The sequence below is a fragment of the Alligator sinensis genome, unplaced genomic scaffold (assembly GCF_000455745.1).
Source record: "Alligator sinensis unplaced genomic scaffold, ASM45574v1 scaffold349_1, whole genome shotgun sequence".
NCBI classification, from domain to species: Eukaryota; Metazoa; Chordata; order Crocodylia; family Alligatoridae; genus Alligator; species Alligator sinensis.
The window spans coordinates 4859528-4876671 of NW_005841856.1; the positions used below are offsets into that span (position 1 = coordinate 4859528).

At 42.4% G+C, this 17144-nt stretch overlaps 1 protein-coding gene across 2 annotated transcripts in view; it reads left to right on the forward strand.

Annotated features, from left to right (window-relative positions):
* NUDT7 (nudix hydrolase 7) overlaps positions 1-1968 on the forward strand; it is a 6602-nt gene extending 4634 nt beyond the window's left edge. For both annotated transcript variants that reach the window (XM_025214419.1, XM_006016426.1), the window contains exon 4: positions 1070-1968. In XM_025214419.1, the coding sequence (XP_025070204.1) occupies positions 1070-1453 (384 nt within the window). In that variant the 3' untranslated portion in view covers positions 1454-1968. The remainder of the gene's footprint in view (positions 1-1069) is intronic.
* The last annotated feature ends 15176 nt before the right edge of the window (positions 1969-17144 follow it).

A 17144-nucleotide genomic window follows, 5' to 3' on the forward strand; every position in this document is an offset into this window, starting at 1 on the left:
CTTTAGAGTACAGCCACTCAAATGAAAGTGCCCCTCCCTTCCTCCAAAGCACATGCACAAACACCCTCAATGAATGGAGGCATGGACACTTGTTGGAGCTTCCAGCCATATGGAATAGAGCAGGGGCAGGAATATGCTATTGCTGCAAGGGAAGGGGTCAGGTGTCACCACCAAGAGCCAGGTTAACTCGGCAGGTGTCAGGTGTCACCACCAAGAGCCAGGTTAACTTTTCCCTGGCTCTGGAGCTACTGTCAAATTAAGGGTTTGGGATCCTCGCTCACCATATCACCAAGTGCAGCAGTTGCAGGAAAAGTTAACCTAACCCAATAGTGTCCTGCCCATGCTCATCAAGTATGCTTTTGGGAGGCAGTGATCCGAATAGTGCCTGGGGAGGGAGGACTTTACTTGGATAGTCTGTTGGGCAGGCATACCACACCACTGTCCTAGTAAATCACAGAAATTGGGTTAAAATCCTAGAGAGTTTGTGACAACAGGAAAACTCCCCCAAATAGACCAGGCTGATTTTTGTCAGGTGGCATTTCTGTTCGTTGCATTCCCTTTCAACCTAGGACCACATTTACACGGTAAGCTTGCCATGGCATTCTCAGGCATGCTGCACTGCTCCCTGGGAGTGGCGTATACTACACAGGAAGCAACATGGTGCCACACTGTTGACACCACCTCCAGACTCCCCCTGTGCCCCTTTTGGCATCGTGTAGATGCAACTGTGCTGTCTGTGGTTTAGGAAGCAGCTCACCCAGAGCTGCACATGCAGAAGCTAACAACTCAAACAGGTTGTTCTGTACTGCCTGCAGCTGAGAGGATACACAGGCTATACAGTTCAGTGAAATGCTGAAGACATGTAAAGACGCAAGTAGCCACTAACATTTGTTGTAAAATATGTGCACGCTAACTATGTTGCTGAATCAGGAACTAAAACCGCTTTACAAGTATGACTGGCTTGTAAAGTATCAATAGGTTTTCAATTGATACTTTTATTTTTTAAACATCTTTACAATAGTTTATTTTTACTTATTTCATACAGGTTTATGTCTTTTCTTGCTTTTAGATGGGTTCTTTGATTACACCAGTTGCAGGATTTATAGATGACACGTTCCAGGCCTGTCCTAACCCAGAGGAAGTCAGTGCTGTGTTTGTGGTGCCATTGGACTACTTTATCAATCCAGTAAAGTACACAGCTCTGCCTTATAGAGCGTCAGATGGTGTTTCACATTGGACGCATTCCTTTGTGTATGATGACCCTGAGCATAATACATCATATGAAATATGGGGACTCACTGCACACTTTGCTGTATTTCTAGCCCTTGTAATTTTTGGAGAGAGACCTACGTTTGATGTGGAGTATGATCTTGACAATCTAATTTCATCATCTGAGGATAGTCTCTTGGCACTGTACAAGACACAGTATGAGAAAAGAAAAAACAAACTTTGAGTTGTGAGACTTGCACATGAGGGTACTATATCTTTTTGGTGGGGGAAGCAAATATTTGGTTTATTCTCTTTGTACCTAATTGGTTTTCATTTGGATTTTTTTCAAACTTTTTAATATTTTATTTTCTGGGTCAGAAATTGCCTGGTATTAATGCCTTCATTGAATTACAGACAAATAAAATACTGATGGGTTAAGGAGTCCTAATTGGACTCTCTGTGTTTTATCATTTCTGTACCCATTTTATACACTTCAAAACTTACAGTATTTTTCATGGTCTCATGGTTTAACACAGGATTGGAAGACACAAGATGCACGCCTGGCTTCTGGCTCTGTCACAGATTTCCTATGCAACACTGAATAAATTTGTTATTTCTGTGTCTTGCTTCCTTTTAGTAAAAATTTAAAGTATGAATTTTGGGGGCAAGGTACCTCTTTTCATAATGGGGCTTCAATTTTGTTTAGTGCCACTAGATCCTATTGTAATACACATAATAAAAAGGTGACATTGCTTTTAATGACTTGCTTTTTGTTTTTCATTTTTATTGCTCTTGCTCAGATTGCTGTTCCTCATAAATCTGTTGCCTCAACAAATCAGTGACCTAGCAGGGACACTGGAATTCTCTCTGTACAGCCTTCTTAGCATAATTCAGCCATCTTCTGAAGAGACCGTCCTGCACATTGAAGAGAAGAGTTCATTCTTTAGGAACAGGCTAATATTGATCTTGACTGAGTAACTAGTAAGGTTCCATATCGTGCTAAAATATATGTTGGTTCTTTATGAAGTGAGAACTAAACCAAACTCACTAGTTAATTTCATGTTGGCCAGCAAATAATTGTCTGATTTTTAAAGGCAGACAATGTTATTTGGTAAATCTGATATATTTTATTAGACCAACTCAGATTGTTGGAAAAATTCTTTGCAAGCTTTCAGGTATAAATACCCTTCGTCAGGCTGAGGAAGCATCTGCAGTTGGTCTGTGCTCTTGTCCTTAGACCAACCCAGCTCCAAACTTATACCCCTAAAGCTTTTAAAGTCACCATTAATTTAGGATGGATTTGAATCTGCAATTCTGAAATGAAAGGATTATTAATACCCAACCAGCCAATCTCTAAATTGCAGTGTGAGTTGAGGCCATTTAGCATGCCTCAGGATTAAGTCCTCAGTTTGCTGTTTTAGATGAAAAAGGACTGCCAGTTCTACTATTTTTCTGGTCGTTGGAGGTAATGTGGACAGCTGACCTTTTTCATATACAGCAGTGCTGAAAGCCTTGGCGTACAAAATGAGAATTGCCAAATTAGCCCACAGGTTACTGGATTTAACCTTTTCTACAGTGATAGGTACTGGGGTACAGCAGCTAAAAAGAAAATGTACAGTGCTGCTTACTGCAGTTTGACAAATCATGAGATCAAACGGGTACTTCACAAGTGATACGGGCTCTTGACTATGCTGATCAAAGGAAGCTGCCCACAGTTTCCACTATATAGTATTATACTTTCGACAACAAAAAAAACATTTTTCTTTACGATACAATTAGTAAAATCCCTTTTAGCAATGGGTAAGACTCCTTTATGAATCAGATTTGATGTTGAACCTGGATTCTACTCCAGTTCAGTGAAATCATATTCTGTATGTCCCATTTACGATTACAGTAAAAGCTTTGTTATCCAGCATGAGTGGGGTAAGGGGGGTGCCTGTTACCTAAAAATTACGGTTATCTGAGAGTTATACCAGCTCCAACCTGCAGCAGCAGCCCACCCTGCCCCACATTGATCCTTTTCTCCTCCCCCTGCCCCTTCCCCTGCAGACTTTCTTGCCTGGCAGGTTGCACGTGTTCAGACCCCCACCAAAAAAATTTTCTCCCTCCGCCTATGTGGATATCAAGTAGAAGGTCTCCCAGCAGCTCCTGTATCGGTAGCATCACTAACTAATATAAACAACAGAAATACTTGATGAGCATGCCAGATAGACTCGGCAAGGATTCTGGTTGCTAAAGTGAGGATTTGTAATGGGGGATATTGGAAATTCCAGTTAATAGAGTAGTCCAGTTAGTAAAATGCCGGCTAACACAGCTTTTCCTGTACATGTTTACGTAAAAATATTCAGGTCATATACAAAGTATTTTTTTTCTGTGGGAAACCCAGTTTTGATGAGTTAATTGGGGCTGCGGATATCATGGAAGTAGTTACCCTTTGCTTCCTGAAATGAGTATACATTGTAATCCTGATGGAGACTGCAATATCTTTATTGAAGAACATAAGATTGGAATTATGTAGGGTTGTGGGAAGTAACACCACCTTTAAGTATACAGCAAATTTATTCAGATGGAGTTTTCTCTACTGGATTGATATTGGTAAATTCAGATAACAAGATGTCACTATCTACTCAGCATGCTAGCTCAGTGCATCTCTCTATACGTATCATGACACCCAACATATTGGTCCCTTCTTCATAAACTTAGGTAAACCGCTATAGCATTTTCCTGGGGAAAATATTTTTTTATATTGTGACAATACTTAATAATAATTAAAAGACTGATGTTACGATTTCCCTAGCTGGGATGAATGTCTTGTAGATGCACTTGCCAAAGTTGAGAAAAAATCTTTTCTTTTCAGAAGCATTTAAAGTTAAATAAAAAAATCTGTCCAAAATAAACAAAATTTTAAATTCTTTGTCTTATTATTCATGTCCTGTGTGTTTTATCCATCTGCTAATATACACAGTGAAATAACTCATTAAAATGAGAACATTGTTAATTAAATGGAGCAAACCAATTAGACCTTCAGTTAGTAAACAAAAACAGAAATCAAGAGACAAAATTATAAACTTACCATCTTTCTGTAATTCAGCCGGCTTCTTTTCTTTACTGTGTTTTCAACTGAATAATGTGCAAAATGGTGTAACTTCAAAACTTTGTTACTAGATTCCTTTCTTCCTATTTATTTTTAATATAATTCTGTAGATCTCAGAGGTGAGAAAAGCCAAATAGTAATAGTTTGTCGGCAGGTACAAAGCGGTCCATTTCTAAGTTTTATGTAATGTTTGTGCTCAAAGCAGCTGTGCATGGTAAGGTAGAAACCTAGTGAAATCAGCTGGACTTCATCCTGCTCAGAATACACGGCCATGGCCTAAGTGGGTCTGAGACCCTTTTACTGCTTCTAGTTCCAAACGTTGTCACTTGCTTTAACACGCACAGCTCTAGTCAGTCACCCAGGTTGGCACTTACATGCCCCAAACTGGTAGTTGAGTACCAGTAATTTGTTCCTCTATCTTAAGTCAGTGGTTCTCAACCTTTTTAGACTTAAGGCAAGCCTCACAGCACTCCTCAGAAAATGCTGGTTCTCACTTTTCACTCATTTCTTTGAGTATAGAACAATAATAGAGCAGTTTTCCCGTTGCAACAAACTCATAAAGACAACAACTATGGATTTCTTTTTGAAATCTATGGGTTTATCTTGTGAATCATGTTTGCAAACTTAACGGTGGTAACTAGGAACCTACTGAAATCGAGGAGGCAGGCAGTCAATTTCACGGGTTGATCGTGTGGCTGGCTGCCATTTTCACAGGTTTATCGCAGCAGGGCCCCCACGCCTCTGGCCAAGGGGCCCCAGTGGCCCTGCCCTCCATTGGCTGAGAGGGCTGGCTCTTGTGCAGTTCCCCCCCCCCCGCCCTTGCCACTGATTGGCCAAGAGGACTGTCCATCATGTGACTCTGCCCCACTGGGGAGCCAGCATTTAATTTTTATTTTTTTGTTTGTTTGTTTTAATTTCGCAGCTTTCAAAGACCATGCCAAATTTCGCAAAATCCCAAATTGAGTAGGTCCCTAGTGATGACGTCGTGTGGCACCTTGCAACCCCCTTGAAAGGATCTTAAGGCACTCCAGGGTGCGTGAGCCCTGGCTGAGAATCACTTTATTTAAATATTGGATCCTCTGAGAGAGAAACAGGTTCATTTGCTAAAGCTAAAGAAAGGTAAGGGCTTTATTCCTGCTGCTCGCCAAGCACCTTCAAAGTAATTAAGCATCTTCAAAACTTACTTGCCTTAGGAATTGGAGCTAATATTTGGGCATAATTGGGCTTATCTTTTGTGCACATCAGTAGCTGATAGCACAAGACTTAGATTCAGTTATGCAGAAGTGTTTGCATAATAGGAACCTAACATTTAGGAGCCTAAACCCTGGAGAAGACTGAAATATAAGACATCCTGTCTTCATTGTTTCTTGTTAGCCAAGTCTAGGCAGCTTGCAGATCAGTAGGGTCATTATTTTGGATCCCATTCTAAGATGCTTAACTCCCTCCTGCATTGTGCAGGGAGCCCAGGCACCTAGTATGGTCCTGGATCCTACTCTCAAGCATCAAAAAAGATAAGCATAGTGGTTCTCAGCATGAGGGTGCCTTTGTCTCCTTTCGGATCTTGCCGTAAGTGACTGGTTGAAGATCACGTAACAATCACATCAGAAAGAAGCTATAATCGGGACCCAGCGCTATCTTCTTTTTGCATATTTATGGCTGAATGTTGTAGAGAGACATTTATATTCTGTTCCTCTCCTTTTCTGAATCCTACATTTTGATTTTTTTTTCTACACACGTATGTATTCAGATCTTTGTTTTGAATATGGTATGTTGAATTCCAGTCTGACAAGATATTTCATATACATACCCTCACCCTCAAATTTTGCTTGGTTTGAAAATACTTGTATCTATTCTGGAATCTATTCTTTCAACAGCCTTATGGCTGTATAATTAAAGCCAGCATGACAATAAAACACATGGAAAAAATATCCTGGAGTAGGAAAATTACTGAAAAGAGGTACAATTTGAAGCAACAGTGAATAATGCAATGTTTAACATGTTGTTAGAATCATTCTTGTATTTAAGATGCAGTGATTCATCATGGAATATTTCTGTTATTCTTCAGTATACAAATTTTCAGGCTTTGGCAGATGGTTTTACCAATGTTAAAAATGTCCACCTTGAAAAAACAATTTCTTTGGGGAGATGGTAAATGTACTAACATTTATTTTTTAAAGTAAAGATGCATGTTCCGATTTCTGTACAGTTCTTAAATATGTGGAATATAATGTAGAACATAAATTACATTTAATGAAGTTTAATGAAGCTACTTTAAAGTAACACTTCTATAATCTATTCCCAGCTAGAATTTAAGCAGGACTATAGGAAAAAGAAAGATACAGCATTCGATGAGACCCTAAATGTTCAGCCTTGGACTTTATTTATATTCATTCTAAAGCCTGCGAGTGATATCAACAAAAAGTAGGTGCAAAAATTTTAGTTCACGGGGAGGAATTTATTCGAGTGCTTACAAATTCAATAGGATTTAGCTGTAGGTAATTACTTTCCTTCTTAAAAAAGAATTACCATAGTAATTCATAAGAACATACAAAAAGCCTTTTCCATTTAAAATATTTTTAATTATGTAGAAAAGAGTTAAAGAGGATAAAAAAGAACAAAAAAGCCCTTAAAAGCACAAAAGAGATTGGAAGGCATGGTCCTATGCTTTTGTTTTGGTTTGTTTTTTTTAATAATGAAGATAGCATTAATATGCTGTCTGCTGTAGCTCGCTATACCACACATTTTTCCTGCATACTCCAAAAACAAATCAGGACCAGGTCAGTATTTCCATTCCAGGCGCATCAGATTTATCTATTATTAGCATCATATTTAATGTCCCAAGATTCTTTTATTGTGCAACATTTTTGTTCTATGTTTTCCTATGAGGACCAGCACCTCGCTCTGTGAGATCACATCTCCAGTACGCACTTCTGCTTTAATCTGGCCAGAGGGTGAAGTACACAACCTCCTTGGAAACTAATGCAAAGCCCTTTTGCTGAATCAAGTCTGCTTGTGTAGCAGGAGCAATTGCATTGCAGATAGTACAAAAGGCAAAGTCCATCATATACCTTGGAAGAGATGTATGCAAATGTTCTGCTTTACACCATATTGCTCCATGCAGTTCTCTTCCCCAAACTTTTCTATAAATACATTTCTGTCTTTGAGTCTGAATTTTTCAAGCAAGTTAGGCTGTTTTCAAGCAGCTATGTACTACATTGATTTATCTTATTGTTTCCCGTTCTCTCTACCTCTCTGCTTGTTGTTTGTGGCCTGATTTCTTAATTCTAATTGAGCAAAATACTTTGTTATGAATTTGCTAAAAGGTGCATTTTTGTTTAATATCATCTTTCACAGTGAAAGAGAAATGCAGGGAGTCTCCATATCAGTTGTATTCAGAAACAATCCATTTTTACATCTTCATGTGGGTTGATACAAGTGTATTACATACAGTAACAGCCTAAGGCCTCATATGAGATCAGGGATCAACTAAGGTAGGCAGGAAACAAAACATGCTACACAGAACCAAAAATTTTACAATCTAAAGAAACAAGGCAGACAGTGAGTGGGAGAAAGAGGCAACCGTGCATCCTAATGCACAGTATTTGTACAAATTTAAGCTCCATAGCTAAAGCATTAAGTTACTGTATGGTGCTCTGATATTACTCTGTTTGTTTTATGGAGTCCTCAAATGAACAGCTGTGGGAGAGTCGAGTAGTGTTAATAGCCTTGGTCATGTCAGATAAATACACTAGTTGTCTGTTATTTAGTGCTTTGGAGTTTGGGAAAGACCATCAATATAGCTGTGCAATATTTATAAAGAGTAATTACGTTGGTGGAATGTGCTGAAGGGAATGGTTTTACACTGGCAAGGCAATATAATCAATGTCCTAAATAGATGTTTCCCATCCCTGCATTCTCTAATCCCATAGGTTAGCCATTTAAGGCCCTTCATTTGACCTCTTTTCTGACGTCTAGCTTAGATGATTGGATCCACTGTATTTTGACCAAGTCGACCACTTTGTTCTATAGCTATTGCAGTATATGGCAGCCAGGACAACTGCTCAATGACATGTATGTATTTGTGTCTCATTACCAGAGTACATGCTGGTTTCCCTTAATTAGTTGAGGGTGAGATGGGGAACTTCCTGCAGCAAATAAATCTAAAGCCCAGTTCCTTAGGAAAGAATTACGCCAGAGTGAGAGGATAGGATTCACTGTCTGGCCCATGGGAATGTGATGCTACTCCGACTTCATTGGAGTAAGTGGGAGCCCTAGTGTAAGAAAGCTCTGCCTGTGGTTGAATATAGTGGTGGAAACCCTGCTACTAGCTATAGAAATGTGGCTGGCTAAAGCCAGAGAATTTACAACGATGAATGACTTGCTGCCTTGCTTTAATAAAATTTGAGCTATTCTAAAATCAGCATAACTCCATAGCCTCCAATAGAGCTATGCCAAGTGATGCCACCAAAGGCTCTGCCTTTTTATGCATACATACTGTAACTAATGATCCATTTTGTTTCAGCTCTGTAGTTCATTGCCTTTTACATTTCTCATTCTCTGTTTAGGCAATCTGTGCCATCGACAGCTCTGCTTAGTAACTTGGGACTGCCAAACTTTTTGTTTAAAGTATTTTAAAAGAGCGTACTTTTCTTAATAGCATTAATCTAAGAGCGGTGAGTATAAGTCTTTGTATTATATTGATTCCCTAGAAATTTCTTTCCAGGAAATTGAACTTTGCATAAAAGGAGGAACATTTCAGCTAGCCACTGCCAGATTTCATCTCTAAAAATGGCAGTTGTACAAAATTCATTAATTGTGCCTTTCAGCTGCTAGCACTCAAATTAGAAATGCAGTAAATGATGAATTAATACCCATCTGTAACCCAAGAACTTGCCAATGGCTTGTGAAACTGGAATGTGGAGAACAGACAGGGTTGACAGAATACCCCTACATAGAAAGGAAACTATTTCCTTGATGAGGCGCATGACCAAAAGGGGTGTTGGAAAGGGCAGATCTTGTTCCAGGGACATCAAAGACTTTGAGTGCAAAAAACGTTGTGAAAAAAGATTTGAGGAGCCTGCCCTTCCACGAGGTCTGCATACAGTGGTTTTCTTCTACCGGTAAGAATCTCTCCAAAATGCTCAACAGTAGAAAAATAGCACGGGAGCTGGAGCATACATGTGTTCCTGGCTGGAGAGAGACATACCTCACCCTCAGGAGAGCCTATTACTTGACAGTCTGTCTTCTCCTCTGCTTGGGAAGGGGGCAGGCTATAAATAAGCAGCCCCTCAGGTTTAAAATCACAGGGTGATTTAAAGGAGGAGGGCCAGGGAAAGCTGCTCCTACTCTGGTTACTGGCTCGTTAGCTTCTAAATCACCATGGCACATGCAGCATTTAAGGCCCAGGGGCCAGGAACCAAGCTTGGGGACAGCCTCCGCAGGCACAACTCCCAGCCCCCAGGGCTTTAATCCCCAGTCCCACTGACCAGCTGGGTGGCAGGTGTAGAAATAGGAAGTTGGCAGAGCCCAAAAAATCACCTGCCTTTTCCCCAAACCAGGCAGTCTGCTGTTTGGGGAAGAGCCAGTGAATAGCTGTTGCTGCTCCCCTCGCCTCCTGGACCAGTGTATCCCAAGAGAGAGATTTCAGGTTAGAATAGGCATTCTCTCCCCCACCACCCGCTCCTCCCCAGAGACTTTTCAGTGAAAACTTGTATACTTATAATTTCTACCAGGAGATCTGTGTACTTAGTGGCCTAGGGTGCACCGGGTAGGAGTTGTCCAAGTTACCTTTATCTGTGGGTGCAGGTAGTGTAGGAATCTGGCCTTATGCACTTATATGTTCTAAATTAGAAATAGGGTGTGTTTCAATGTTGGGAGGAAATTTCTACTATCTGAAAAAGAGGCAACTTCTTAATAGTCAAGATTTATGTTTCCCGGTTATGTGGCTATCTTATTAAATCTTCCTTCTGTAATGACAAAGTGTGGTAAAAATGTATTTTCAGCTTGAAGCTGGTCTGCAATACAAATGGCAAAGTTACAAGGAATTCAGAATAATTGTTTGAGTTGATCAAGGGCACTTGTTTCAGACTTTGACCTAGGTACTAATCCTGATCATGCTTTGTAACCTACTGCATGTCACTTTTCTCTTGAGCCTGTTTCTTTGCCTTGCCTTGTCTTAGCTATTTAGAGAATAAGGTCTTCAGAACAGGGATTGTCCTCAGAAGTTTGGAAATGAACCAAATTTTAAAAATAGCATCTGTGGAAATGGAATAGTGTCAGACGATGAAGACAATTGATCTTCATACACAATAGGTGTACTGTTATGGTCAGAGCCATCCCTAGGGGTGTGCAGGGCCCAGGGCATATCAGTGCATGTGGGGCTGGGGCGGTGCACACGGCTGGAGTGGGTGGCGACAGCCATGACAGAGGTGGCGGTGCATGGCAGCCATGGCAGAGCTGGCAGTGTGTGGCAGCCGCAGCAGGGCCTGTATGGCACTATCCACAGGGGCCCCCCAAAGCACAGAGCCTGGGCTGATTGCCCCAATTTGCCTCCCCACAAGGCCAGCCCTGATTATGGTGTGTGTATTTGTGGATCCATGTTGGCTAGGGACAGGCATTACGCATAAACCTATTTAACTGATCAGAAACTGGTTTAAACCTGTAACAGAACGGATGTTCAGTGCATATAAACCAGTTTGAAAATGACTGAAACCAGTTTGAGATAAACCTGGTTGAATGTAATATCAGACTTAACTGATTTGGGTCAAACCGGTTTATGCAATATCTGTCCCAGACCCCTTGCTGGTTTAAGATAAACCAGAAACCCCCAACATCCCAGCACGCTCTCTGACTGGGCAGGGCTCGCTGCTCCACAGCAGGGCTGGCCCCTCCTCTCTGCCCCCTGGCTGGAGCTCTGGCAAAGACTGCAGGTTGCTTCCCCCCTTTCTCCGCCCTCCACCCCCAGGTTGCTCCCCCCAGTTCCTCCCCCCCCGCTCCCCCCCCCCCCCCCCCCCCTCCCTCCCTGCTCCCCACCCCCGCCACTCCCTGCTAAGCAGGAATTCCCCCCTTCCCTCTGCTTTGCTGAGAGGTGTCTGTGTATTAGCTAGCAGACCAAATACTGGCTATGGTCTGTGCTGTGGCAGACAGGACAAAGGCAGAAACAACAGGTAACTGGTAATGTCCCTGTTTTCTTAATGGGGTGATAAACACTGTTATCAATTCCCTGCTGGGCTGGTCAGGAGTGGGGGAACCCCTACCCCCTCAGCTCAGCATTGTGGAAGTGAAGGGAGGGCTGCTCTAGTGCCCCTGGCTTCTAGCCTGAGCCACTGCAGGCATGTGCCTGCATGTCTGGGATGTTTGTGCGGTTACAAACTGATTTAGCCTAGCCAGGTTAGACTAACCTGCAAAGATTGAATCAATTGAGGCTCAGGCTTTTTGAATGCCTGTCCCTAGCCTTACAACATGTGCTTATCGCCCTTTAGGAAGCAAACCAAAGAAAGAAGGTCCCCTCTCACAGGAGCTGTAGGGTAGTATAAAACAGCATAACAGTTTCAGTACAGGTACAGTAGTAGTTTAGGCTTCTTTCGCTCTCATTTTTTCCTTTATTCCACTGTCCTAAGCTGGGCTGCCTGTGCAATCCCTCAGTCATTACTCCAAAGGTGTGAAATCTCCATCATTGGAAGTTTTTTGCCTGAAAGTATTAAGACCTGGGTAATAATGCTTTGAACAGGGGGTTGAACTATGTGACCTCTTAAAATGCATCCCAGCCCTGGTTTTCTATGATTCTATGAATGTACATTTGCTAAGAATAAATCGCGCTGCTTAAACTACAGGGAAAAGGCAGTTTGGTGATAAATGCTTTGAATGTGTTGTAATTTAGCTCTGAGCCATAAATTCATCATGAAAATGAAAAATAGTGTGGCATGACACACACAACATTTGGGGCCCTCTTAAATATTTCAGTGTTGAAGATGGAAGCTGTCTGCTGTCAGACAGCATCTGAGTCGCATATTACAGATCCAAACTGATTGCTCAAAAATGAAAGCTCCATTTCATTTTGCCAGCAATTGATATGACTGTTATGCAGAAGAAACAAAGAATTGAAGAATAAGAGGAAAATAAGGGGCAAGAATGGGAATACTATGGATGTAAGCTAGTGGTTCTCAAGTTTTTAGACCCAAGGCATCCCTTAAATCTCAAGGCACATCTTGTAAAATTCCAGCTTAGTTTTCACCTGTTTTTTGACTACAGAAAATAGTAGAGCATTTCTTCTGTTGCAAAGAGCACAGAATAAACCATGACAGGTAAGAATCTCTGGGTTTATCTTGTGACTCATGTTTGCACACCTAAAAGTACTAACATGGTATGGCACCCTGTAACACCCTTGAAACGATCTTAAGGCAACCCGGGGTGCAACGACACTAGTTGAGAATTGCTGATGAACAAATGATACCAATAAGAAAGGGGAAAAGAGAAGGAATCAGCATCCCCTGATGTATAGTAGCTGTTTTCAATGTTCTCTCCAGTCTGCCACAAATGGAAGATAACCACAGTAACTGAGTAGTTTCAGGGATAATCTTCCCTAATTTAGCTGCCATTTGTGTGAGAGAGAGCAGACACACAGCAAGCATGGCATGGAAGTGCTTTCTCTCCCTCCTCCCCCTCCCCCACCCCCCCATTCATATCCAAATTCCATTTTCAGGAACTCAATACTTGATCTCCCTCTCGTTTATTTAATGTTTAATATTTAATTTTTAATATTTAATTTTATCTAATTTAATGTTTTATTTAATGTCTAATCTTAACATTTTGTCTGCAGCTCATAAAACTAAGAAGTTATGGGCACATGAATAGTTTATCGGGGCTAAGATAGCGTGTGAACTTGCAACATGTCAGTTGTTGCAAGGTGATTGCCTTTCTGCCTGCTCTTACCCCATGCTCAATGCAAAGAAAAGGGGGTGAGCTGCCTCACATCCATCGCACATCAAGAGTATGCATGCGGGTAGTTAACGCAGGTCACATCTACATGTGCCATTAGAGGGCAGCAATAAGCTGTGGAGTTTATTCCTTATTGCTCTGCAGTTTATTGCTCCCAGGAAGCTCCCGGGCGTGCATCTGTATGTGCGCCCGGACTGCAGCACGTTAAGCTTGGTTGCAGCAACCCTGGCTGACAGGAGGTCCAGGGGGTCAGCCTGCCAGCCCAGGGCTGCTCCAACCAGGCTCAACGTGCTGCAGAGGGGCTGGCTGGGGCACGAGGCATCCCTTGTAGTGAAGCACCCTCGTGCCCCAGCCAGCCAGTCAGAGTCTACACGTGTGCTGCTGTGCATAAAAAAAACCCTCTTCAGCAAGGTAGTATTTGTAGTTTATTTGTATTGACAAGTACTACCCTGCTGCAGAGTTTATTAGTTTTATGCACTCTGCTGGGGCACACGTGTAGACACTGAGACATTTACTGCACAGTTAATTAGTCAGCTGCACAATAAACGTCCCTGTAGACGTGCCCACAGAGTCGCTGACACTGTCAGCTCATACTCCGCCTTACCTTAGGGCACCCTGTTGATGTGTCCATGCCCTGAGGAAAGCAATTGGCAGAGGGAAGAGTTCTGCAAATAGAGCCACCAGGCAACACATGCAGCTGTGCACACATTTTGTACTGCGCTTATTTTGTATTTGGCAAAATCCTACAGCCAGATCTTTTGTAAATATTAAATATTTGATTTACCTATTAAATATTAAGGTTCTTTTGCTTGTTAAATGGGATAGACAGCTGGTTCCAGCTTTCATACACTGGGTTTCCATAAGATTTCTGAACTTGTTACGCTCGGTAATGATGCCAGCACACAAAGATGCTATAGTTGCAGTAAGGCATTGTAGGTCAGATGTGCAACTTGTGATTATCAGTGCAGCGCTATTGAAGATGGGGATTCTTCCTCTGTATCTTATTGCTTATCAAAAAAAGCTGTCCTGCACCAAAGACAGGAGATTGTAACATCTTTCATCCCCGCCACTCCTGCCCCAAAATCACAAATAATCTTTGATATCTTCTCAGCTGTGGGGTTGGCTGGAATTGCCTTCCTTGTGCATCCACATTTTACTCTGGCACATGCATGAAGACCAAAGAACAGGTATTTCCCTACAAAACCCATGATTCTTCAAGAAGGGAGCATGGATCCTATGAACCACGCTCCACCCCAGTGTGATGCTCTGAGCTCTCAGTTAATGCAGACTTCTGCAGGTAGGTCTCAGCTGTTCTAACCTGTATGGCTTTGTGTGGGAATACAAAGAGATATGCAGCGACTGCACATCCTTGACAGATGCTACTAGCTAAAAGTATGTCCTGCATGTGTGAACACATGTGCATCTACAGTAGGATTCACAAAATAATAGCCCAGAGACCCACAATTCCTGCACAGCAACACAGCAACTCACTGTTTTGTCCTTATATCATCAGGCAATCCCTTGAGCCATCCTATCCTCCTCCCCCCCCCCCCCCCAATATTATTAAATGCTCTTCTAATGTTTCATCTTATTTGTAGAAATGTTTTCCTTTGCACACACCAAGCTGAAGCTAAGACTCACACTCCCTAGGATTCCTACCTATGACGGCCTTGCTCACTGAAGCTCGGTGGTCCTGATTCAGGAAGCATGGCAGGAGCATGTCCTGCCAGTGGACAATGTGCAGGAACAGGAACTCTGCAGCCAAGGGACAGCGTGCAGTGATCCCAGAACGCTTTGCTTGCCACTCGCATGCCCTTCAATTCCTGATCCAGCAACCCCAGCAGGTCGAATGCGTGCCGTACTCCTGCCAGCACGAAGTCACGGCCTGCCCCCGCTTCTTCAGAAAGCTTGTTCAGCTCCTGCATGAGCTGGTGCACAGCACCATGTACAGCCAACACACTGATCATGCAGTCTCATTTCACCAATGGGTTTCATATAAGCAAATCCAGAGGGGAAAGGCAGGGTGGGAAGTGCCCCTGGCTATCTAGCTGGTGCTGGCACCATGATCCAGTCATCTTGTCAACCCCTGCAGGAGGCTGGCTGTAGGGGAAGGGCTCTGACGCGCCCTCCAACTGGGAAGATGGAGAGGCTCTAGGGACTTCCCTTAACCCCAGCTGTGGCTTTTACTAACGATAGCAGTCAGTCGCTGCACTAAGCACGTGCGGATGTCCCAGCCATACTGCCTGTGGTACTGCCCCACAAGGCTCTGACTCTCCCTCCCCGTCAAATTTAACTCTTGTCCATGGCGTATGGGACGAGCTTAGTAATATTGTAGTATATAACAAACTTAAGCTTTGATTTCTAGTTTCTCATGTATCTCTCTCCCTTTTTATGCAAACTCATCTGCGGTCTGTTTATTGCTACTGTTGTGTCTATAACAGTAATCTTCTTTGACAGATAAATCTACAGAGAAGGATGGAAGCATGAAACTGGATATACTCTCAGTCCAATAAAAGGCCATACGTGATAGATGATAGCAGCTGGACATTATCTGACTGTTCTTTATACAGCACTTAACCCTCGACCTGAAGCATCTACAACAGCGTTCTGATAAGTAATTCACCCTTCTTTTTGTCCATCCTTTCTCTTCAATGCTTTGATTTTTGCGGAGAAACATTACGTTCCCCTTGTGACGAAGGCTGGCTGCTGTCAAGCAAGGCTTTTTTTTTTTCCCCAACAGCGATCTGAACATCAATTTAAGTCCACTTCCTGGTGGCGCACAATCCGCAGAGTAATTGGCACGGGCAACTCTTCAACTACGGGAGCTTGCTGTGTTGTGCGCTCTCAGGAAGCCTGGCCTAACAAGCCAAATATTCAGCCAGCTCTGCACTTGATTGTGCAAGTTTACTACAAACAGATTTTACATGCAGCCAGGCATTTAGTTGTACAGTGGCTGTTGGAAATGGTGAGGGCAAACAGTAAGTGCAATCATTTGCCAGCATAGCATAGTACTAGTAGCAGTATATTAGTTCAGAAGGAAACTGGAATCCCATTGTAGAAACCCATACAGGCAGCTCCTTTCCATGGAGCTTACAAACTAAGATAGACAAACCGTTGTGGGGAATTTATTATTACTGTTATTCCTGTTACTGTTACTCTTATCATCATCTTCCTTCTACTGAATGGGAAATGGAGGCTTTGAGAAAGTCAATGACTTGCACAAAGCGATGCAAGAAGGATTTGGTGCTGGAACCATAAAACGAAATCGGCCCTTTTGAAAAACACGCGACTGGTTTAAGCTGCACAGTCTGTGTCTGTTTTTTAAATTCCTGTTTTTGAGAGCACTGGCCTTTTTGGGTGTTTGAGCTTGGTCCTGCTCCCTGTGAAGTTTGGCCCTTGACTTCTGTGGGAAGATGGGCAGGACTGAGGTTTGTCAAGAAACAGGAATTACTGAAGGCAAACAAATCTGCCTTTGTGCTGCAGAAGGTGTTTCAGTCCAGAGGAGGTGTATGTAGGCAAATTAGAATTCTTTCAGCTAAAAAGACAGTGTCATCTTTTCCATTAAAACTCTTAAGTACAGTGGTAATTTTTTTAAAAGGGGGTTCCTTTAATTGGTGTTGAGCAACAGACCATGCTGATTAGCCACCAGTATAAAACACTTATGTGACGACCTCTACAGCAGTAGCAAGAAGAGGAAGCTAACCATTTCTCTGCTTCTTTGATGCAGTTTCTACTATAGCAAAACTCCCATTGAAGTCAATAAGACTGGTCGGAGGAAAGAGTTAAGGTTAAGATGAAAACAGACTGAGCTGGATTTCAGTGCCACCAGACTTAGATGTTGCTCTGTTACAATGTCAAACTGAGATGATTTCAGGGGAAATCAAGTCAGTCTGCGACAGGGAAC